Raw genomic sequence first — 26,238 nt, 5'->3', positions numbered from 1 at the left:
AGATCATTTCCCTCTGTGGTTTCTTAGTTATGATGTTAAAGAATCTTTGGTATTCACAATCATATAGCATTGTCTCTGGCACCTACAGAAAACATTTTATACAAACACAATCATGGAATGATATTGGAGGGAGTGATACGCAGCAGTTCCAATGAAAGATGCTACAACAGACAATTGTTATAAAAATTTTCACTGGTTCTGCAGTTTCCACATACTAGTATAAAGTCTAGAGATGTAAAGATGAAGAAATCATAATTCATGCTTCTACAAATATAGGTTAACAGTTTGAATTTAGGTTAAAATAATACACATTTGAAATAAAAATGTAATGTTCCAAGTTTGCTCTTCACCCTTAAAAGTGCCATTTTCTTGGCCTGGAAGAAAATCTGTTGAAACAATAGAGTCTATTGTTTCTACTAAATCTCCTTAAATGTACATAAGACACTTCCAAAAGGACCTTCTGTTAAATCAGTAATGAGGCCTATCAGAATGGTTTCTGTTCTACCTACTAAAACAGCTTCAAGCAGCACTGTTGGGAGTATCTGGAATTATGGGTTTGGGAGCAGGAAAAAGCAGATGTGACTCCCATTTCCACCACTTGCCGAGATCATGGATTCACTACTGAATTTCTCTAAATACCTACAAAATGAGATGAAGATGTCACCTCTGGTAGAACTAGAGCCTTTGCCTACCATGTTCAAGGGTCTGGGTTCTGTCCCAAGTGCTGGGGTAGGGGGTGGGTGAGGAGAAGACAGGAAACTTAATAGATTTGATGTGAAAGTTAACTTTAAGAAAAAAATGACACAAAGCTGATGAGCAAACATAGGCACAAAAGGAGAGAAGACAAGGAGGAAGGGAGATGAGGAAAGGCAAAGAGGAACATAAGAAGGAAGAAAGGGGTAAAGGAAAAGGAAGTGGAGCAAGACGATGAAGGAACTATTGACTATGAAAGGCATAGAGTGTGGGAAAAATGTAATCTGGCTTCAAAAGCTCACCACCCCTTAATGCAACCTTCTCAAAGTTATTACCTGGTGGTTTCTTGAGGTGCTGTGTCTAAGAAAATAAAGTGAGTTCATTTTACAAACCTTGAGCTGAGAAGACAACATGAGACTGAGGATGGTCCTAGAGACCATCCCTACTCTTCAAAAAGCTCATCTCAATCCAATTGCTACAACTGTCAACACATGAGAAGTAGTGGCTGTGAGCCAAGGTACAGCTGTTTGTAGGGTGGTCCCGTCTATCTGTGTTCTAACAGACCAGGGAAACTTTATCATGTGTGATTGACCCATGAGTTCAACACATATTTAATGAACACTTGTTCTCTAATTCTGTTCCCTGGTATGCTACAGTCTAGTAGAGCATAACTAATGATCTATTTTTTAAAAAATGCCAGGAACATGACAATATTGAAAGAAATGCATTCTGAATAGAGTACAGATTCCAAAGAGAGGGCATTGGAGTGCTCTAAAAAGACCTCCAAAAGATAGTATTTATTCATACATTCATCCATGCATTAAGTAAATATATTTTGGCATTTGCCCATGTGTTGGGTACTATTTAAAGAGTTAGAAACACTTCGATGATCAAGAGAGATGACATGTATACTCTACAGAGAAAGAAAATAACAATCAAGCATACAGATTTTAAACATATATAGTAATCAGCTAAATAATTACAATGTTTTTAATAAATTAAAATAAGTAAGTAAACTAGTGAAGAACAATATGGGGTAGGATAGGCAACTTCAGGTAAGTGGACAAGAAAGATTTTTTCTTTTTTGAATTTTCAACATTTGAGCTGAGACCTGGAAGCTCTTTTAGCAAAAAGAATAAGACCAAGCAGAAAGATCTTTAGCAAGAAGAATGACATGCATTTAACACAGCATTTGGAAGAAGACTAGAGGGAAGGAGAGAGAGAGAGAGAGAGAGAGAGAGAGAGAGAGAGAGAGAGAGAGAGAGAGAGAGAGAGAGAGAGAGAGAAAGAGCAGGGAAAGGTATTCAGGGGACAGATCACATGGGAGTCCTCTTACGGGAAGCTGTTGAAAGGCTCCTAATTTATAGATGATATTTCTAGATAGCCATGGTTACTGTGTCAATGGGAGAAGGATTGGCAGAGACCAAGAGGAAAGCTATTGCAGAAGTTCAGGGAATGGTGGCAAGCGGGAAATGGTAGCAGAGACTCGGAATTAGACCTCCTCAATATGTGACTTGGAAATAAAAAGAACAAAACTTGGTGTGTGTGTGTGTGTGTGTGTGTGTTGTGTGTGGGGGGGGGGTGTGGGTGTGTGTGCGCGTGCACGCACACCTTGAAAGCAGTCAGCCTTGAACATTTAAAGAAGTGATAAAGAGGAGAGATAAAGAAGAAAAGGGTGGAAAGAACTGATAATTACTGGCCATATGTTGTCAGTATTTCTGTTTCTTGTAAACCTCATAACAACTTACAGAAGAGGATGCTGTGATCCCCCCTTCCTTTATCCTTTTACCTCAGAGGTAAAATTGAGACAGATGGACACACCCAGAGAGAGGAGGAAAGTAAGTAAATTGACCACAGTCTCGCTACTTAGTGAGAACAACTCCAGATCTGGCTTCTTCTGACTCAAAGCTGTGTCTTCTCTGCGCTCTTTCCCTGGGATCCTAAGAAAGGCTGGGGATGGAACAGAATCTTGAGGTCAGTCGGTCTGCCTGAAGAACACATTATGAAGGGGACTCGCCGGAAGTTAAACTGGCTGTTGGGCTCTACAGAATTATGGATTCCCTTTGCTCCCTGTGTGGGAAATCCCTTCAGTCACATCTTCTCCCTGGATCTCCACTGGTTTCAGAAATCCCATCCCTGAGGAGTCTCCATACCCTCTGATCTCATCAGGTATGCCTGGATTCCAAACTCCTCAGCCCACACCTGAACTCCAGATGTACATTTTGGAACAGCTGGATCTCCTCAGACAACTAATGAGCCCATATTTGAGGCTTTTCATCTAGGTTTCCTGCCCTCATACAGAAATATCCCAGTAGCTCACAGTGGTCTCACAGCAACTAAACTCTCCTTGAGCTTTATGCTAGCACTACTACATCCTGAGGCTAGCAGCACACTGTAGTAGGAAGCTGGTGACATGTCCTGGCCTGGGGATGCCATGGGATACTTACTAGACACATCCTGGCCAGGGATGCCGTGGGATATTGGCATCTTTGAGCTGTACTGAGCAGCTTCCTAAGCAGGTTACAGAACAAGTTGCTTGTAGTAAAAGGTATGACTTTCTATATCCGCACAGATTAAGGAGAAGCCTGGGATTAGCATGTAATAACAAAATGAATATATACTAAGTACTATAACTCTATATTTACACATTACATCTTTAAACACAGTTAATAAAGGTGGGGCAAAACACCAGTTGAAAGGCATATTATAGTAAGTGGGTTAAATATATCTCTATCACAAATTGATTGGTTAAGAAAATAAAAGTAAACAGAAATATGGATCGAGAAATGGTAATTTAGATATTATATGCCTTTAGTATGTTCTAAACACTGTTCTAAGTACTTTACTAGTAATTTAAACCTGAAAAAAATATTCTATGAGGAGATACTATCAGAATAGATATTCAACTGATAAGGAAGACAGGTTATACACACATTTACAGACTCAGTTAAGTATTCAGTAAATATTAGAAACCTGTACTATTATCTACAAAGCCTGTGTTTTAACTATTATTATGTCACTTCTCTGTGCAATATGATTAACAAACTGTGTTGCTTGATCTCTGAGTCACCTGTGCTCCTCTAAATAACCTTTCACCCATGCTCCTATAAGTTACTTCAACAGATATATTAGTTCACTATGTTGAACTTTGGTGGAACTGTTTCTTTGGTATGTGCTTGGTGCCATACCTGGAATGAAAAGACATTTGTTCTCTTTTCAGAAAAAGTAATGCACCAATGCTTTCCAAATACATTCAACATATTTATAAACTAATAATAAATTTAGGGGAAACAGGTTTGTTTTAGCACTTGGTTCCAGGTAACGGTCTGTTATAGAAGGGAAGGCAAGGTATCAGAAACTTGAAGCAGTTAGTCACACCCATAACCAAGAGCAGAGAAAGAGTGAATGCATCTATGCTGGCACTCAGCTTGCCTGCCTTCTCCACTCACACAGCTCAGGATCTTCTGTCTAGGGAATGAGACCTCCCACCTCAATTACCAGAATCCAGATAATGCCCCCACAGAACTCTTACAGACCAATCTGATTGAGACAATCTCTCACTGAAACTCTCTTTCCAGGTGATTCAAGATTGTGTCAAGTTGACAATCAAAACTGACCATCACACCTAAGAAGTCTCAACTATTTTTTTAAATGGGTATTGGTTAAAATCTAAAAGCCAGCCGGGCGGTGGTGGCGCATGCCTTTAATCCCAGCACTCGGAGCAGAGCAGCGGATCTCTGTGAGTTCGAGGCAGCTGGCTACAAGTGAGCTCCAGGAAAGGCGCAAAGCTAGACAGAGAAACCCTGTCTCAAAAAAAAAAACTAAAAAAAAAAAAAAAAAAAAATCTAAAAGCCATATTTTTTCAATCAAATATCTATAGAAATAGCAATTTTTCTAGATAGCAATTTTAATTTAGAATGGCCTGGTTTGTTAAACATCAAAAATATGTTTTTAATATTACTTTTTGTCCAACTGTAGAATTTGACAGTTGTCTGTCCATTCCCTCCAGCCTCTGTTAACTAGTCTCTACTCTTGGTGTCTATGAATTCACTTATTTAAGATTCCATATATAAGTGCAAACACGCAGTATTTCTTTTTATGTGCATGGCTTATTTCACTTAAACTATTATAAATAGTACTGATATTATAAATAACTTTTATATATGAATACAATATATATGAATAACAACACATTTATATATGAATATAATATATTGTAAACAAACTATAATATAATATAAGCAATACTGCTATTATAAATAAGCTATTAGAAATACTGCAATAAAACATGGAAGTGCAACTATTTTTTGAACATTTTGGTTTCAAGTCCTCAGGATAAATAACATAAAAGTAAGATTGCTAGATGACATGGTAATTCTAGCTTTTTATTTTTGTGGAACACAGTTTTCATAATGGGCTGGACTATTTTTTGCCTACAAATTGTGCAGAAGTTCCTTTTGTTCCATATTTTCACCAAAGCATGTTATCTTTCATCATTTTGATAAAAACTCTTCGGACAGGTGTGGCAAGATCTCATTGTAGTTAACAAACATGCTCTTAAGAGCAGATCATTGAAGTAGAGATATGGTGTAAATTATGAACTAGTTAGAATTAAATGATATCACAAATACAGGAGATTGAAATCATCAAGTTTCAACTAAAATGGTTCATGAAAATAAGTATGTTAAAGCTACAGCCTTACATTGCATTACAATGAGAAAGAAAAATATTGAATTTTATAAATTAGAAAGGAACAACAGAAAAAAACTAAGGGTTGTAGAAGCTAAGCAATAAAAAGCAATAAAAATAATAATTAAAACAGAAAGGAAAAAACAGACAATTAAAAAAAAACTTCAAAGCCAGGAGGTAGTGGTGCATGCCTTTAATCCCAGCACTTGGGAGACAGAGGCAGGTAGATCTCTGTGAGTTCAAGGCCAGCCTGGTCTACAGAGCAAGTTCCAGGATAGGCTCCAAAACTACACAGAGAAACCCTCGGGGGGAAAAAAAAAACTTCATAAAGTTTTCCTAAAACTGAAAAAACTATCTAAGATTCTCATGAGAAAAGCTCAAATAATATTAGAGATGAAATAAAACATTATTTATATGTACTTGCACATTACTCATACCATGTTTTATCTTCACTATAATGCAAAAAAATGATTAAATATTATGATTAATTTGGGTTTTTAAAGGTATTGTTCAGATTAAGGTAGTTATGTGCATTCCCAGTTTTGCTGATGCTTTGTGTGCTAATCAACGTGTATAATTATACCAGATATTATATATATATATGTGTGTGTGTATATATATATATATTATATATGTGTATATATGTATATGTATACATATATTGAATTGGTTCTTCTTTTATTCAGTACTATTACAATTATTTCTTTTCCAGTGTTAAGTAATCTTTTGGTTCTTAAGATAAAACAACCCAGCCCTTGCATAAGCTCCTTTTTATATACTGTCTGATTGGTCTGTTAAAATTCACTTGAGGATTTTCTTATACAGATTTACGAAGGGCCTTTTCTTTTCCATTGTCTCCTTTACCACACAGCTGACACCAGTGCTGTGCTAGCATCGTGAAAAGCATTCCCTTTTTGTCCATTGCCAGGAAATACCTCTGTGAAACCACGGCTCTTTCTCCTTGCTAGTGCTTTCCTGAGAAGTCATCTGGGCCGAGGGATTTCTTTGCAGGAAGATATTTTACAGCAAAGTTCTTTTTTTAATAGAAGAAATTTGGGCATAGGAAACAAACACAGAGGCGAGGAAATGCACAGAGCTATGAGGTGTGACCTTTAGTATTATGACAGACTACAGGACATGAAAGATCTTCCTTCCACCAAACAGAAACACTAGACAAAATATAAATTTTTCTTTTTAATCAATAGCCAAGTTTGGTGGTAAGAATAAAGGGAAATCTCCCAGATGCCAGAAATAATAAGGGAACTCAAGCCAGAAATAAACACCCATTGTTACCATGGCAGCACAAAAACCTGATACAAGACTTAGCTACTAAGATTTTAATGTCCACATGGGTACAGTTTTTATGGTCACAGCCTCTTGGGGTCAGAGAGCTATTATAGAGTGTCCTTTTAAAACTAAACCTTATCGGTAAAACAGGGATCAGCAGAAATTCCTCCTACTAGCCCAGAAAATTGGCAAGAAAGCTTGGCAGCTGCCCAGTCTTTAGAGAAAAACAAAATCTCCTAAGCAAAATTTAAATCCTGTTTGTACGTGAGTCATAATCCAAACAATTAGCCCACAAACTAATTTTAGGATGCCTTCAAAAGCAAATGCAATCCCTTCTGTAAACTATTCTATAGACACAGGAGTCCCATGAACCATCCAAGGTGCACCAACTCCTTGATAAGGTTTCATTCACAGTCCACATTTAGCAGGTATGCAGGGGAACAACCCACAGTGAGGGACAGCCAGTAGACCCAACAGCTGGGAAAATCAGCACCAGTTCTAAAAAAAGCAAAAGTAAAGAACAATATGAAATAGACTGTAACAGTGATTAGCACAGGATAAAAAACAAAACAGAAAGATATGAAAAGAAAAAGAAGACTCAAAATAAAGAACAATGGTCACTGAAACTGAAAATCCCATAGGCAACAGAGAGAAGATGAGAGGATGAAGGGATGACGGCCAGTCATGCTTGCTGCTCTTTCAGAGGTCCTGGGTGCCACTCCCGAAGCCCAATTTGTCAGGTTCACAACTGCCTGTGACTCCAGCTCCAGGAGATCCAGCACCTCTTCTGGCTTCTACAGGTACCTGCATGCATGTAGCACACACACACACACACACACACACACACACACACACGCACGCACGCACGCACGCGCGCGCACACACACACGCATGCACACATACATGTGTGCAAGTGCATGAAACCAAATCTTTAAGAGGGAAAAAATGGACAGAACTAAAAGGAAGTATAAGAAAGTTTTAAAGAAATTACCCAACAGCTAGCAAAGGGAAGAAAGAGGAAGAAAAGGGGAAGAAATGTGATAGAAAGGTAAAAAAGCTTAGAGACTAAAATAGTAATATCCAAAAGCAATAAGATTTTATTGGGGGGACATCACAAAGAATCAGGAAAGGAAATATTTAAAAGTTAAGAATTGTCTGGGGCTAGAGATGCAACTCAATGGTAGAGTGCTTAACTAGTGTGTACACATGTGTGAGACCCTGGGTTCAATCTCTGACATCTCCAAAAACAAAAAAGAAAATCTCAAGAATTTATTTTAACTAATTGAAAAGTACATTTTGTTGTTAGCTGGATCAAAATTTTCCCAAAATTAAAAATTATATTATTAGGAAACAAACATTTAAAATGTTTTCTTTTCTAAATAGGTTAAAAATTAAAGCAAATAAATTAATGTTTTACTCAAATTGCTGCTTTAGAAATAGTCGACATCCCATCAACATCATTGACAAGTTGTTGAAAAACCACAGTTCATTGTGGATTATTCTGCATAATTAAGCATGTCAAGTAATAAATACATTTGCAAGTATTACACCCTGAAAGGAACTCCTCCCCCAGAAGCCACAGGAGGGAGAAATGATAACATTGAACTGCCTGTGGAGGTCCAGACAGCAAAGTCAAACCAAACAAAGCAAGACCACAAACAAATTACCCCCTAAGTCATCACAAAATAACTTGAAATGACTTAAATACATGGTTCACATATATTTAAAATTCACAAAGCATAATGTTGGGAATTTTACTGTGCTGATATGAACCCCACTGTAAATCTACAGAATGCAAGAATTTAGTAAGAATTTAGGAAGACAAAGCAGGAAAAATAAAATCAAGCCTATGTCTACACACAAAGAAACTGCAAAAACGTGAAGACGAAGAAACAAACAACTGTAGAAAAAATGTAGCTTATCTTAAAAGGAGTAATATTATTAGTCTGAAGGAAGACAACAACCAAGTTTTTTTTTTTTTAAAAAAAAAAAAAAAAGGTAAGTATATGAAGTACAGAATTCTATAGCTAACTGTTCGCCAATCTGAGGTATTCACTGCATGCCCGTGAACTGGTCACAATTAAAAAACTAAAAGTATCAAGTCATGGTGAAATATGAAGCCACTGAAATACCTGAAAGTTACTGACAGGAATACTCAATGGTACAACCACTTTGGAACATAATTCGATGGTTTCTTATACAGTTAAACATTATTTTAACTCATGAGTGAAGAAAAATCCATGCCACACTTAATGGATGAATGCTCATGGCAATTCCATCCATAACAACTGCAAACAGGAAACAACCAAACACCCATTAACAGTAGGTGAATGGATAAGGAAATTACAGCCATTAAATACTACCCAGTAAGAAAAGGAACTGCTAATGTATTCACAAAAAATAGATAAGTCTGAAGTTCATCATTCCAAATAAAAGAAGCTTGGCGGGGGCATGGCGGAGGGCTCAGTGGGTAGGGTCAGAGCATGAACAAGGAGGATTAACTGTGTGAGGAGTTGGAGAAAGGTTTTTGGCCTGACAAAAATGTTATCTACTTTGTTGTTGCATAGATCTGTCAAACTCATCAAATCTGTCACTTAAAATTTATGAACTTTATTTTTATTGTATGTAAGTTACTGGAGAAAAGCTGGTTTTTAAAAAGCAGTGACTGTATTCATACATTAATATAAGTGTTACTATGTTATGAAAGACGGTTTTCGAAAAGAATTAAGGTACTATTCAATATTATCAAATAAAGACCAAAATGATTTCCTACTTGTAGGCTTCTTTCTGTTACTTAACTAAAACACAAAATATTAATGAAATCCCTTCCATTCATATATATTGAATGCCCCATTTAACAAAGTCATGAAATCTTGATTAAACCAACCTGGGTAAAGAAAGGGTTTCTTTGGTTTGCATACCTATGTCACAGTCCATTAATGAGAGAAGTCAGGGTGGAAACTCAATCAAGCAGGAACCTAGAGCAGGAACTGAAGCAGAGACCATGGAGAAAGGCTGCTTACTGCCTTGGCCCCTCTGGCTTGCTCAGATACCTTTCTTATACAATCCAGGGCCACCTGCCCAAGGATGGCATCCACCCTCTCTCATCAGTTAGCAGTTAGGAAAATGCCCCCCCCCCAGACATACCCACAATGCAGTCTGATGAAGGCAATCCCCCAGTTGAGGTTCCTTCTTCCCAGGTATGTCACCTTGACACTTAAGCTAACTAACATGCCATTCCTAATTTTAAAAATCTACTAAAAGACAAGAAAGATGACTCAGTGGTTAAGAGCACCTCCTGCTCTTACAGAAGACCAGAGTTCAGTCCACAGTATTCATGTCATGTATCTCACACTGCCTATAACCACAGCTCCTGGAAATCTTAGGGACATTATGATTTGAATACAAACCACTGACTCCTGTGTTTGAGTACTTGGTCACTGTCCAGTGGCACTGTGTTAGGAGGTTGTGGAACCTTTGGGAAGTGGAGGCTAAGTGAAGGAGTGGATCTCTAAGGACAGGTATTGAGTTAACAGCTTGATCCTGCTTCCTGTCACATCTCTGCTTCCTGGTCCATCAGGATAGAAGTAAGCATCCTTACACACCTGCTGTTACAGCCGTGAGCCACTCCCACACCGGTGCCTTCCCATGGTGAGAGGGTACCCCCAAATCACTTAATGCTGCCTTCTGTCAGCCATTTGACCACAGCGCTGAAAAAAGTAACTAATACATTTAGAAAAAAAATTCATTTTCAAGCCGGGTGTTGGTGGTGCATGCCTTTAATCCCAGCACTTGGGAGGCAGAGGCAGGCAGATCTCTGTGAGTTCAAGGCCAGCCTGGGCTACAGAGTGAGTTCCAGGAGAGGAACAAAGCTACACAGAGAAACCCTGTCTCGAAAAACCAAAATAAAAAAAAAATCATTTTCATTAAATATTTATTGAGTGCCCTAGGAAACAAAGTCATCAAAACTAAATGTTTGCCTCCATATAGTGTCCATTTAGTGAAGGGAGTAGAATGTAAATAAATATTCACTTCATCTCTAGTGCCAAGCGGGTTAACCTAACAGTCAGGGGACACCGTCGGACTGGCCAGTCAAAGAAGGCTTCTTTGAGGAGGTGGCATGAGCCAGGAGCCACAGGAAATAATGGCATGTCACATGGGCATGTGAGGAGGAGAGAACATCAAGAGTAGGGGGGCCTAGGACAAGCTGTGCCTGACAAGTGAGAAACAGTAAGGAAGCAATCTGCTAGATGTGAGCTGAAGAACGGAGAGCTGGAAGTCTGCCTTGCATTTTTAAAGGATCCTTCTGGCAGCTCTGGGGAGAATACTGGAGGGACCAGTTAAAGTGTCTCAGGCTACAGGACATCAAAAGGCAGGAACAGAAGCCAAGTTATCTTGCAAGTTAAGCCAAGAGATTTTTGTGGAGGGATTATATGTGGGGTGTGAAGAAAGAGAAGACCCAGATAACTCCAAGGGCTTTGCCCAAGTGACTAAGAAAACTCTGGTGCCTGTACTGAGATGGGAACACTAGAGAAGACATAAACACATGTGGGATTAAAAGGGGGTATTGGTAATCATTAGATGCCTACTGGGTGCCTTATGAATGTATTGGTAATTATTAATGATATGGTATTTATGAGTTTAGTAATTGTGAGATGTCTACTGGGTGCTTTATGGAGGTTTAAGTAATTGTGAGATGCTATAGGTACTTATGAGTTTGTATTTGAGTGCTGCTGGTACTTTAGTTTAGTAATTGTGAGATGCCTACTGGGTGCCTTATGGAGGTATTGGTAATTATTAGATGCCTACTGGGTGCCTTATGGAGGTTTAGGTAATTGTGAGATGCCTACTGGGTGCCTTACGGAGATTTAGGTAATTGTGAGATGCTTACCGGGTGCCTTACGGAGATTTAGGTAATTGTGAGGTGCTTACCAGGTGGCTCATGGAGGTTTAGGTATAGAGTACCTTCCTCCTGTCTCACTGTGTTAGTGCTGCCCTGGGGGCTGGCCAGCCTCTCTTGGTGTTTGCTGTTTAGATTCCCTAAAACTGTCATCCATTCTTCTTTTGCCATCATGGGGCTAATGCTATCCTCACAAGTTCTGCCCAGAGAATTTAATTTCTAAGCAAATTTAAGCTAACATTTAGAGAATGCTAATGGCATTAAGTCTTTTCACAACTATAGTCCCATTTAAACATAGGCATCCCCACTTCTGGAAGAGATTTGAAGTGGTGAGTGGGAGATGGTTAGGTATGTCTGTTCCCAACTCCACCTGCACTGGTGTCCAACTGGTCTGAACTGGCTGTGCGGGAGTACTTAACTATGGAAATCGGCACATGCTACAAGCAAAGACTGTGATCACCCATCCTCAGCTTCATCACCACACCATTGATGAGGTGTGCTTTGTACAGGAAACTGAGACCCTGAGAGACGCATGACCTGCATAGCTATGAAGCCAGGTCACAGGGGTCTCCACCTCACCAACCGTTCCCTTGCTGGCACACTCTTGAGTCCTTATTCTTCACCAAAGAATTCTGCATGTATTTCTTCTAGTTTTAAAAGATGATTCTATGTGGAAAATATAATTGTTTATCCCTTTTAATGTTAGCAGACTAAGTTTTGGGAAGTAAGAAAACTGCTAACTTGTAACACATATATAATTACACTAGTTACTGCCCAGTATTGTCCTATCTGACATTAGGACCCACTCACTCCAAGCCATGTTATTCTAGCTTTACTCAAATCTGTTTATCAAGATAAGTCAAATCCATTATTCATTTCCCTTATGTTGTGTAAGAAATAAATAGGAGTGAAGTCATCAAGGGCAGAGCAGACATAATAAATATAAAGAAGTATCTCAACATTAAGAAATAGCCTGCTGGGTGGTGGTGCACACCTTTAATCCCAGCACTGGGAGGCAGAGACAGGCGAATCTCTGTCTACAGAGAGAGTTCCAGGACAGCCAGGGCTACACAGAGAAACCCTGTCTTGGAAAAAAAACAAGAAAAAAAAAAAGAAATATCCTTTGCTAATACTCCAGGATGATTCCTTAGTAGGCGTAAAATTGTGGGGAATCTTTAAGTAGAGGAGACCATGAGACTTTCCTTTCGGATGTGGCTAAGGAGAAAACTTCAAGGCAAAAATGTAAGGACCTGATCACGGCAGCAATGGTGATATACACCTAAGAAGAGCAGGAGGGAGCCTCTGGGGACTAGGAAGACAATAGAACTGAGGTTTCCTGTGTGCTCTGGCAAAGGGCTGTGAACCAGAAGTAACAAACTAAACAAAGGGCGAAGCAGACTCCTCTTTGAATCTCCAAAAGGTACTTCCCAACACAGTACAGTTTTGTGTCTAGAATTTTGCTCTCTAATGCTAGGTGACATGGTGTGTTTCCTAGACCTTCTACTTGATAACAAACATAGTGAAGAGTGGGTAGCATCTCCTATGTCTGTGGCTACCCAGCACCCAAATGCTCATCTAACCAGCCTCTCCCTGCACATCTTGGCAAGAGCAGCTACGGGCTGCCCTGAAGCATTTTCAGTGGCAATGTGCCTTCCAGCCTTGAAACATCAAGGAATCCTCCTACCTGTTGTAAGACAGTGTTAAAAGAAAGTTCTCAAAGATGTGGTACTAATGAAAAAACAAACAAAAAAAAATTGCAATTAGTGTGTTTGAAGTTTCCAGGAAAGAGATCTGAGGTTATACAAACTAAACTACTCTGGGGCCTGCGCACAATTCGCAGAATGTCTAGTCCCTACGCGACTTCCACCATTTCAAAATTAAACATCTAAAAATCGTTTTTCAAAGATCAAAAAGACTTCTATTAAATGCCATGCTTTACAAGTAAAATAGCCACAGGCTTCTTAATGAAAATTATTTCAAGGGTTTGAGCAACCCCATGTTCATGATTACTGTCTCTCTCTGCAGCTGCCAAAAAGGACTCTCTCTGCTGCTCATACCCAAAAAGAGATCAGAGACTGGAGGCCAAGGTAACGTCTGATGCAAACATCGGTTTAAGGAATTTATAGAACAAACATCGAAGTGCTTTAAAATATTAATGTTAAATGATAGATAATCTGCTATCGGTGGAACTGTGTCTTCCAAAAACTCCTGTGTTGGAATCCCACCCCTTGACACTTCAGAATTTGACCATATTTGGAAATAGGGTCATTGCATGTATAATTCGTTAAAATGAGATCATAGTTGAATATGGTGGGCCACTAATATTCCCTCAAAAAAAAAGGAAGTGGGAGGCACAGAATTGACACAGAACACAGAAAGAATATCACGCGAAGTTTGAAGGCGGAGGTCTGGCTAATGAATCTACAAGCCAAGGACTATTTAAGATTGCCAGAAACCACAAGAAGTTAGGAGGAAGACATGGCACAGATTCTCAACTACACTACGGACTTAATTTTGGAATTTTGGACTTCCAGTCTTCAATCTAGTAAATACTGAACAGTAAATGTTTCAAGTGACCAAGTCAGTAATGTTTTGTCACAATCTCTCTAGGGAACATTTCTGCCCTGCCTTCTCAGGCACATCTTTATTTCACACATTTATCTAAACAAAACATGGAAGAAGAAAAAAGAACTTGTGAAAATCTACTTCTCTTCAAAAACTATGGCATATTTTGTGAGGCCATATAACCCTCAGTTATGAGGTATGTAAAATAAAGAGCCGCCATTTTCCTACAAATACATGGAAAAGAATCCGTGACACAGAACGCCACATCCTTACCCTCATGTACCACTTGTCTGTAATTCTGCCTGTCCATGCTCTACTTCTCTCTTCTCAAAGTGAACTAAAGGTCTTTACCTGCCAATGACTCATCCTCTTTGCCACCTCTCTTCTCACTTCTTCTAAGCTACCCAGTCTCTCCGCTGTCATTTGCAATTTTTTTCAATTATGTGGAGAACTTTTAAACAGTACTGAAATGTTCTTTCCTTCTTACCACCTAAAGTCAAAACATCCTTACAAAACCCTCAGATCCAATACCCAGGGTCTGTTGAACATTTACTGTGTGCAAGAAACTTTGGCCATCTATTATAATCAGCCCTCACATAAACCTTATAAAGTAGATCATATTAAGCATGAAAATGGTAATGCAGCCAGCCAGAGGAGAATCCAGGCTTCCAAGCTAGGGATCAAACTCCAGAGCCTAATCTACCTATTGTGTGATATCTCATAAAAGAAACTCCTTGTACTCACTAGATTCATTTTCTTGCCTACCACTCAGCCTTCTGGCTTCATAAGTCCAATGAGATATTATTATAGTCCAATAACCAATAAGGTTATTAAGAAATAACCTTAACATTTTTTACCTTTACCTTCATTAACAATGAGTAATAATAATAGTAATAATAATAATAATAACAATAACAATCTTATAAATGGAAAGAGTTGACAGCTTGCTTAAAACCTCTAGCCTTTGTTCTTGCTGTTTTCATGGACTCTCCTCTTCAGAATGCTCCATGAGTTTCCTTTCTTCTATCCTCTGACTGTTCGCATACTCCACAGTTCTAGCCTGTCTCTTTTCTCAGTCTGCACTCTCCTTGGGTGATCTCACTTATTCCGATAGCTTCAACTGTCATCCTTATAAGTTTCAAGTGGATAGAACATCGACTTGGCACATTCAGCTAACACTGACAGCTAGAAATGCTGGGAGTGATACCTGGAGACAGACAGGCCACCCAAACAGACCCACAAGGGAAACATGGACTGTGATAAATTTGCCATCATTGACTAGTATCTGGCTCTCAGATATAAAAACTCAGAAACTTGAGCATGACATTGTCACAGTATTTTAAACAAGGGAGGCTGATGTATACAACTGGTATGCCAAAATATGAGTTACCGACGAAGAATATGACTGTCTGGTGAACCTGATGTATGTGTCCGTCTGACTGGAGTATTCTCTCCCCATAAAGAAATGACATGAGGTTACATTATCAGAAAGCTGTTTAAAGTGGATACAACCAGAACAAGGACAGTTAATTGTATGGTGCTAATGTGAAATGACATCATTACATATTTATAAGGAAAAACAGTCCATCACCACAGTGGAATCTTGGTTATTCAAGTGCAAAATAAATTAGCACATTGAATTTATTTTATAACCAAGTTAGAACTTGGTTGGACACTGTTCAAATATGTTTGACCAGTTTTCACTGCTGACCCATGAACTTTTGGTTGATGTTCATTTCAGACAAGTTAACCTACGAAGAGCTTTCTATCAGGATTCACTACCCTGGGAACAACATTGTCTCTTGGAGGAAACATTGCATCATATCTCTTCTCTCCTGCTGCATGCTAATTTTAGTAGGTAGTCATATTTATTTTTCCCATATTGGTAGGACCAAGTCAAGTCAATTGTACTTCCTTAACAACTCACAAATCTATCTTCTTCTCCTGGTGCCCAGGTCTCCTCAAGGTAGGTTCAGGATTTCCTCTGACTTGCTAACATGGCCTCATCTCTCATCTCCCAGCTCTGAGGACTCCCTTGCTCTGCTGTGCCAAGAGATAAAGTTCTAAATTGAAAATGCAGTGATGCCATGATAATCCTTGCAATCCTTCCAGCTCTCAGGAGCTTTCATCGTGAAATCCAAAACCTTTAATACATTTTGATTAAGCCGCTTGTATTCATGAACTTTCCTCTGATTTCAGCCCAGATGGCACTTCTTCCAGAAAACCTTCACTAGCCAACCCTGCTTGAATTCACGAGAGTAGAGTACTTTGCGTTTCTTTCCACTACAGAATATACTGTGGTGTGTTATATTGTCACACACACCCTGCACCTCTCCTCATAGACCATTAGCCCCTTCTGAAGTTTGTCTCACTGTTCTTCAATCAACACACCTATCATGATCCTTGCTGTTAGTAAACAATAACAAACATGTTGACTAGTGAATAGATGAATACATGAATGAATAAGTAAATAAAAAAGCTTATAATGGAGTATTTCTAGTCCTTTGCAGGTTTCTCTGTGATGATGCAGTGGTGTAGGGTCAGGGGAACAAGCTAACAAGAACTCCTTTGTCTCAATCAGTATATCAGAACGGAGCTGAGGTTGCACTGGTTTGAACTGCCCTAGCCCTTATGTTGACTTGTAGCCAAGTCATCAAGCAGACATCCCTTAGTTCTCTCCTCTTACCATAGAAACACTGCACATCTCCTGCAACTTCATTTTCGTCTTCAATTTTTTTTTGGAGAAATGTGACTTTGATCCACTCATTGTACAGTACATTTTATTGTTAAAATCAAGTATTTAAAAATTACATCTGCTTACTTATTTATTAGGGGTGGGATGTGGTCTATGTGTGGCAGTCAGAGGACAACATTCAGGAGTTGGTTGTCTCATTCTACCATGCAGGACTTGGGGATTGAACTCAAGTCAGGCTTAGCAGTAAGCGCCTTAACTTGCTGAGCCATCTTGTCAGCCCTCTGTGGTGCATCTAAAACATTTTAACATGTCCTGCTTTATGTACCCATGCTAATGCCACGAGGGTGAAGAGAGTTGACATAGCTGTACTCTTATATGGTGCCAGTTTCATTATTTCCTATTCTCCATAGATATGGAGAATCCTGACAGAGTTTACCACACAGAGAACTGAGGTTGACAACCCTGTAGACTTGTGAAAATAAAAACATGGTGTGGCTCTTTTATTTGTACAGTGCTTCTTGGAAATCAGTTTATTTGCTGTGACACTCCAGCAGTAGGTCCAGTTAAAATTGGAGCGTAATCAGGCTGCCTGAGGGCATGTTGCTGAGACATTCCACATGATAGACACACACCCCAGCCTAATCAATTGCTTATGCAAGCATTCAGTAACTACCCAAGAATCCCGTTTTCTAGATCACCATATTCCTCCTTGGTCGGGCTTAAATGAGAGCTATATTATCACTAAAAGACTTAATTGACAAATTAATATGCTGGAAGTTTTGGTTTCATTAGTAATGTGATTTAAAAATAGATTCACAGATGTGAAAGGCAAGATTTAAATACGCCTAGAAGCCCTTGTTTCCACGGCTAGAACAAAGTACACAGAGAAATCTTCTGTTCTTTAACATTCATGCATTTATTCATCCATGCATCCATTGAAGAACTATTTCTCAGGTATCTGTTGTGCTGTTGAGCCTGTAAGATAAATGAAGTACTTGGGTGGAAAAAAAAATGACATTTTAATCAGAAACAAGTCATAAATAAAGCCCAATTCTGTTTTATTAGCTAGAAAGTAAAGGGTTTGTCCTCAGTTTAACAAAAAACAAACATGAAATACTTTCATTCTGTAAAAACCTGAGCAAATATTTCATCAAAATCCAGTCTCTACTATCTTTGTATACTATTATCCTTTTTATTGTTTTAGAGTTTAACCATGTATATAGATAGGGATGTGCTTCTGTGTGGGTATGAACACATTAATGCTGGTGTGCAGAGAGGCCAGGAGATGGTTTCAGATTCCCTGGAGCTGGTATTACAGGCGGTTGTGAGACACCAGACAGAGGATGCTGGGAACTGAACCCAGGCCCTCCATGAGAGAAGTAGGAACTCTTAACCAGTGGGCCTTCTCTCCAGCTCTAGTCTCTTTTATCTTCTTGAAGTTTTTATTATACACAAGTAAAGTATCTCTACTTAGCCTCAACACTATCTACTAAAGCAGTATCCATTACCTCAGGTTAAAACATTTTATCCTGAGAAACAAATTACCATTGTTCACCCAAAACCCCTCACTCTGGGGGATAAGGAGTGGAGATTAGAAACAGAATGCTTGTCTTTGGTGACCAAAACTAAAGGGAGAAAAAACCTAAAACCCTCACTGATCTGTTAGTGCAATTTCCTTAGTTCCTCAGATCTCTCCCTCCCTCCCTCTCTCTCTCTCTCTCTCTCTCTCTCTCTCTCTCTCTCTCTCTCTCTCTCTCTCTCTCTCTCTCTCTCTCTCGTGTGTGTGTGTGTGTGTGTGTGTGTGTGTGTGTGTGTGTGTGTGTGTGTGTGTGTGTGTTTCTCCTAAACTTCATGAAAAATGAAAATCCTTGTCCTGCACAATGTGTTAGAGGCTGGAGGCTTCTTGTTTTCCCATACTTACTGAAATGGAAATCATTCAACTTTAGGTTCAGTTCACATAAGAGCAGCTAAATTTTCAGTCTGAATGTATGTCATCTTTCCTTGTAAGACTCTTCCTGTTCATTTTGGTTTAAAGTAAGTCTGCTGTTGGCCAGAAAAAAATATTCTAAGAATCTTTATATTACAAAAGTCTTGGGGTGTTTTCATAACACTGTGCAAATCTGACCAAACCATACAAAGCCATCGAGGGTTTATGGGTTTTATTAAAATGAAACTCTTAAATATAAGAGACATGCAATATTGATATTTCTCCCAATGAATCAAATCCTTTCTATCTCCAGTCTCCTTAAAATCACTTAACTTTCATTGTGATATGACAAGAATTTATAGTAAAAATCATTGGCTGGTAATGACAAGGCATTAATTTTATAGACAGCAAAAGAGGGGTCTGTCAATATTATTAAACAATTTGCTTAAATGACAAGAATAAGGAAAAGCACGTAAGTTTTCCATCCCCAAATGGATGTTCATTCTACTGTATGACATTTGCATTTTGAAAAAAAAAAACAATTGAATATTTTATCTCAACTAGACTCCAATTTAGCCTCACATTTAAGCCAGCCATCCCAGCAGTTGCACGCAGAAGTACAGTTACAAAGATTTTCAATCTCTCTTCTCCACTCTCTTTAGTTTGCTCCAAACAGGCTTCCGTCACTTCACTAGACTTCTCTTCTTGAGTCGTCAATGGCTTCCACGTTGCTGAACTCTTTTTCCACTGACCAGTCTCCATCCTCAAGACAGAGCTTCCTCGGCCTCTCTGCCTCCAGTTTCTCTGGATGCTTCATTGGCTATCTGTCACCTCTCTAGTTAAGCATCCCTGTGCCTCAAGGCAGAGACCTCAGACCTTTTCTCTTAGCCGAGCACAGTCAGTCCCTTAGTAGTTTCATAGTCTGACAGCCCTAAACACCATCTTCATGTATGTCTTTGGGTCTGGAATTAATATCTCATTTGGGTCTGAAAATGAAATATCAAGTTTCCCCTTTGAACTCTGTTATATATATATATATATATATATAATATATATATATTATATATATATATATATATATATATGGCTGTCTTCTTCCATCTCCACTTATATATCAAGAAGTATCTCAAGTTTATCCATGTTCAAAAATGAAAGCCTCATCCTCCCACCATTTCTGAAGCCTATCTCTCACTCATTATTCTCCATCTCAGGATATGGCCATGCCACACATCTATTTACTCAAGCCAAGTCCTCAGAACCCATTTTATCTTCTGGTCTTTCCTCGTACCTCATATCCAGTGAATCATCAAGTCTTCTTGCTTTCTACTCAAAGTATAAATGAACTCTATTTCTCAAAGCACCAATAGCTATTGACTCCACCCAAGGAATTCACAGTCTTCTAGCTGACCCATTTCTACTCTTTATGTGCCTTCCATTACTACCTAACAATAGAAAGATGCTGCAGATGTAGATGTTAGACTGTGTCACCGTTCCATTTAGAACTCTATAATTGACAGTTGGAGAGATTGCTCAGTGGTTAGAAACACTGGCTGCTCTTCCAGAGGACATGGGTTTGATTCCCAGCACTTACATAGCAGCTCATAATCTGTATACCTCCAGTTTCAGAGACTTTAATGCCCTACAGATAGTGCATGCACATGGCATAAAGACATACACAGAAACAAAACACTTATACACATAAATTATTATAGAAAACTCTAAAATAGCTCTCCACATCATTTGTGGTAAAAACCCAAGCCATGGAGGACTATGAATCCTTTCTTGAACAGGTCTTATCATGTTTCAGGCCTCATTTGTCATTTCCCCTCTATCACTTTCTGTGTCAAAGACACTCCAATGCCTCACTGTTGTTAAGCATGTCGAGATACTCTTGTCATAAGGATGTTTTACAAATTGTTTGTCTGCCTATAAAAGATACGTTCAATGCTCCCTCCTTCAAGAACTTGTCAAACTGAAATATCTTCTTTTGGATGGTCCCTAGCTACTATATTTAAAATTCCAACACCCTCAGATCCACCCTGAACACCTCATGCCCTCTTCCTGCTTTTTGTTTTCTCCACAGCAATCATAGGCATCAAATGCTTGTGTGTATTTTAATCGTATCCTTTATCGCCTATGTTCCCCTTTCTACAGTAGAGTGTAAGGTCCATAATGGCAGGAGCCTTCTTTTTGGCTGTATTTTCTTTTGGCTCCTCAGTCCATTAAGTAATGCCTGAAACACAGTAAGTAAGTGGTCAAGGAACACAGACCAGTAGGAGATGCTCCAGAGAGTGAAGCGTAATTGTCCAAGAGAAGAAGGAGATGTCCACTCACTAAAACACACTGTCTATTCTCATTCCTTCTGTCTCTGGAAATGACCTCATAGAGCACGGGGGAGATGAAACACTGAGTAACCAGAGTGGGTGCAATCAGGAGAGACCATCAGCAATCCTCAGTCTGTTCAGAGGAAAATAGGACTGAAATCTGAGTAAGATTAAAAACAGCAAAACTTAATATATACTCTAATAATTGATGACATGTTGATGAAGCTATGAAGAAACTGGATCTCATACTACAGCTAATGTGATTATAAAATGTTATAACTGCTTTGAACAGTAGCTTGCTCACCCCCTCAGCAATTAAACATATAGTTATCACGACCCAGAGACTCCACTTCTAAATATACACTCAGAAGTAATGAAAACATGTCTACACAGAAATGTGTATGTGGATATTCATAACAGTTATTCAGAAAAGGGTAGGTAATATCTAAATCTCAGTCATGGATCAGCGGATATAAGTTGTATATTATATCATGGAATATAATTTGGTTGTAGAAAGAAATGATGAACTGATACATGCTTCAATATGAATGAACCTTGAAAGCATTATGTTGACCTAAGTAATCCAGTCACAGAAGACATATATAATTATAAATAATATCTATAATGTATAAACCCAGAACAAGAAAACCCAGAGAGACAGAAAGGTGGGTTCATGGCTTACTTAGGAGAAGAATACTTTAATCAGTGGATAGGAAATTGACAACTACATGGCATAGGACTTTTGGGGTTTTGGCCTTTGGTTTGTTTTGTTGTTATTTTTTAGGGCTTTTGGTTGGTTGGTTGGTTGGTTGCTTGGTTGGCTAGTTTTGATTTTTTGGGACAGGGTTTCTCTGTGTAGCCCTGGCTGTCCTGGAAGTCACAGAGATTCGCTTCCTTTGCCTCCCAAGTGCTGAGATTAAAGGCATGGGCCACCACTGCCCAGCAGTACAGGACTTCTTTAGGGGTAAGGAAAATATTTTAAAACCAAGTGATGATATTGTCACCTATCTGTGAAACATAATAGAAATCATGAAATTACACACGATAAAGGGATAAATTGTGTGATGTATCTCAACAAAGCTATTACAAACACACAGTAGCCAGGTGTCGTGGTGCACACCTGGAATCCCAGCACCATGAATCAGATGCAAGAGGATCATCCAAGAGTTCAAGACCAGCCTGGCCTACATCATGAATTCCTGGAAAGCTGGGGCTGCATAAATGGCCATGTCTCAAAAGTAAATTAATTAATTAAAATTAATACAAGAAGCATGACTTTGGGAATTAAAAGGCTCCTTTAGTACAGCTAATTATCATTAAAAGACCGGCTTCTGCTTCCACGAACTGAGGCAGTCCAGGGCAGCTGTGTCCCTTCCCCATGTGCTGCTGGTGTTACTGGATCTTTCCTGCATGAACATCTTCTAATGAGCTTTATCACCACTCTGCCCAGGATTAGGATCTATGTTTCCCATGTATTTTCAAACTACTATCATTTGTAGCCACATACCTTTCCCTGAATTGTCGTGTGGACCCACAGAATAATCATCCCCAAAGACCTAAAGACTTTATTCAAAAGCCTCAGAGCATGTCCCCAAATTTACCCATTATTTCATCCAGCTTCATGGGATGGTAGATATCAACAGAGCAAGCGCTCCGGTCTTTAGTGTCATTACTCAAGTTCAAACCTAGATGTTATTTCTTTCCACATTGCTTGTTTCATTCAACTGTATAAATATGCACTAGAGACTACAAAAATAATAGCCATATGTAAAATAAAGAATCACAAAATGTCACAATTAGAAGTGTCCTTAGGTATGTTCAAATCCAGTTCTCTCACTTTGATATTGAAACTGAGCGGCACAAAAAGTAAACTGACTTTTCCCTGATGTCAGTAATATAATCAATCCCCATTCAAAGTCCTTCCTGTCATTCCTTCCTGATCATCAACTGAAAGAGGAAAAAATTCTCAATGAACATGCACAAGCGCGCGCGAGCACACACACACACACACACACACACACACACACACACACACGAAGAGGAAATCAGAAAAAATCACCCAATGGTAATAATCTGTTAAAGTGAATTTGAAGTTAAATGTTAATGGTGTATTGTAACTTCTATTTCTCTATCTGTAAAAAATGTTTAAATACTCTTGGGTAATATAAACCATTTGCCATTCTTCTCTACTTTTAATCATAATGGAAATATAATCAATATGTACATTGAGCTATAAACACAATTTTATTAAACAAGTTTAAACTGCTATTTTCTCATACAATTACTTATTTATTTATTTTCATTTTTATTTTTTTGAGACAGGGTTTCTCTGTGTAGCTTTGGAGCCTGTCCTGGAACTCACTCTGTAGCCCAGGCTGGCCTCAAATTCACAGAGATCTGCCTGCCTCTGCCTCTCAAGTGCTGGGATTAAAGGTGTGTGCCACCACCACCCGGCTTTCTCATACAATTTAATTCAAAAAAAGAAAAAAAAAAGCTCTAATTTCATAAGTCACCTGTAATTAACATCCCCAGTTTTCCCCACTTTGAGTTCTGATTGTTAAACTATTGGAAAACCAAAAACCGTGTGCAGATGTTCTCACTGGATACCAGTTGGGAAGGCAGGGCATGTTATACAATTTGTTACAAAATATTTCCACATCACTCCAAACTATGGTAGTTCAGCTTCCATTTATGAGATGAAACATATTTTGTGTTTTTTCCAGCAACATAATGCCATATTTTTTTTTGGATGGAGGCAAGCAAATTGTGGTATAAATTAGCAAAAATCGGTTTTTGCTTTATATTTGAGCCAACTTCAGACTCATCCCTATACAGGAAATATATTTAGGCTATTCCAGAATAACAAAAACCTTAGACTGCGTCGTAAGTGGCATCTTGGCATCTTTTAAATTGAAACATCATGACATTTGAGGTGTCTTACACAGCAAATGACCATCTAACTCTTGATTCAAGTGGTAAAGCAGGGCATATCTAGTCAATGCTGAAATGTATGCGTATACTACAGAAGAACAGGACAGTTTATTGTGGTCATGAAAACAAGAAAATTCCAGAAAGTTCTAGTTCCCTCTCAATGTATCCCAATGACATCTTTTTAAATAGCTGAAACATACCAAATTTAGTAACTAGCAGTAATTAGGGTCTTAATATGTTTGGCAAAAGCACAAGGAAGAAAAAAACTGAGATCTTCCACATCATGCTCTCATTGTGAAAGAGGCTTATGCCAAAGTCTCGTAGTGAGAGCATTTCAAGAGCGGGCGGGCGGGGAGTAGTGGGGGAGGGTTCCTAAGAAACCACTGTTTTATTTCTTCCACCGAACAGCTACTTGCACTAATGAAACTCAGGTGGACACAAGACAGCGAGCCCCAGGGTTGCCCCTGTAACGCTACCCTCAACAATGACAATGGGGGCTCCTATGAGTCTCACAGAGAGGTGCTACTCTAAAAAGAAACTGAAGAGAGTAAATAGGATCGTGTTACAGAGCCGCAGCAGAAACCCACAGCTTCGGGGCACAACATAAAGTTATTTTTCTTCAACGACCTTTCAAGAGCACAGACACAGCAAATTACATGCATTTGTACTGCCTGAGACTCGGGCATACTGGTTACACACATCTGTGAAACTAACTAATGATGACCCGGTGCAGAGATGAATAGAGCCGGTTAAGAAATGAATGGCTTCTGTCTCTCATTTTCATGCCTTCAGTTCCACTCCTAGCACTATTTCGAGACGTGCCCTTGTGTCACAGGACAGGCTTGTTTCCCTCTTATGTGAGGTTATCCTTAGAGTGTGCCTGCTCTTAACATCCAGTGCCCTACTGTTGAATCCCATGTCCCTGTCCCAGTCTGCCTATGCAATTAAAACAGTCTTTAGCTTTAAAATGCAGCCCAGCTAACTCTTTGCTGCGGTTGCTGCTGCAGATTCCTGGGTCTGATCTTCAGAAGACCACATTTCCAGGTCAGGGCACCACTGTTTAATCTCCCCCAACAAGCCATCTATTCCATGGCTAAGCCTAGCTGAGCGCTAGGGAGGTATGAGAGCAAACCCAGATGTCAGCAGGCGAGTCTTTGTTACAACTGCATTCAGCTGCATATATATTTAAAAAAAAAAAAAACTCTTTTAAACCTTTGTGACAATAAAGCAAATTCATAGCATAAGAAGTAAGAGAATTATGAATCACAACAAACACAGAGCGTATATTCCCTTACCTGGATCATGGAAAGGCACCAAAGCAAAGTTGTAAAGAGGTCTCTTAGGTCTCTTCAAAGACGTCTCCAAAATTTTGGAAGCCCCTTCAATAACCTGAACTAAATCATCATACATGGAGCCAGTCACATCAAACACAAAAGCCAACGTGGATGCCCCCTCCGGAATCTCCTCAGCCCTGCTCTCCGGCTGGGGGGTCCCATCTCCAGCTAGGGAAGAACGAAGAAGAGCCACCAGGAATACTGTGCGGACCACTTCCCGGGCAATCATTTTTTTGCCCTTGTTTGCTGGCTGCTTTGCTCTTTGCCCTAAGCTCCTAAGCACTGTGCTTACTCCTCAACAGCAGGCAGAGGACTTCCTCTCTGGTGCCTCATCAGCCTTTTGCAGTCTCTGAACTACCTCAAAGTTTGGAGCGGAGAATGAAAGGGGGACCAGCCCGGAGCGCGGCTGCCTTCCCGGGGCTGGGCTGGGCTGGGCTGGGCTGGGCAGCGCCGGGATGCCGCGCCTTTTGTCCCGCTGGGTAGGTCGCGGGCTCTAGGCGGCCGCGTGCAGGGCGCTGCGAGTAGCCGTGCGCGGGCAGAGCGCGGGGTCCATGCCCCGGGGAGGGGGACGCTGCGAGCCTGCGGTGCCGCCTCCGCCGCCGCCGCGCTCCAGGCCAGCGACTGAGCCTCCCAACTTTCCACAGCTAGCCCCGCCGCCGCCGCCGCCGCGAAGCCCGGCTCGACCTCGCCTTCTGATTGGCCGGCGTCCGTCCCTCCTCTGCGGGAGCCCCCACCCCGGAGGGCGACTTTGCCCTCTCGGAGTTCCAAGTCACTCCGGGTACCGGGGAAAAGCGCTCGCAATGTCAGCTCCTGTGTTCCCCTCAGAGCTACACCCCACACACACACACCTCACCTCCAAAATTCCCAAGGTAAACAATGGTTTTCAAGAATGT

General features: G+C 39.8%; 1 protein-coding gene across 1 annotated transcript in view; it reads right to left on the bottom strand.

Annotated features, from left to right (window-relative positions):
- The window catches only part of Hmcn1 (hemicentin 1), a 442,116-nt gene extending 416,147 nt beyond the window's left edge, over window positions 1-25,969 (bottom strand). The window contains exon 1 of the mRNA XM_028874743.2: window positions 25,307-25,969. Within this exon, the coding sequence (XP_028730576.1) occupies window positions 25,307-25,574 (268 nt within the window). The 5' untranslated portion in view covers window positions 25,575-25,969. The remainder of the gene's footprint in view (window positions 1-25,306) is intronic.
- Between the last annotated feature and the right edge of the window lie 269 nt (window positions 25,970-26,238).

Source organism: Peromyscus leucopus, chromosome 15 (genome assembly GCF_004664715.2).
Source record: "Peromyscus leucopus breed LL Stock chromosome 15, UCI_PerLeu_2.1, whole genome shotgun sequence".
Taxonomy (NCBI): domain Eukaryota; kingdom Metazoa; phylum Chordata; class Mammalia; order Rodentia; family Cricetidae; genus Peromyscus; species Peromyscus leucopus.
The sequence above is the reverse complement of the archived record's forward strand: the minus strand, read 5'-3'. Positions and strand labels throughout refer to the sequence as shown.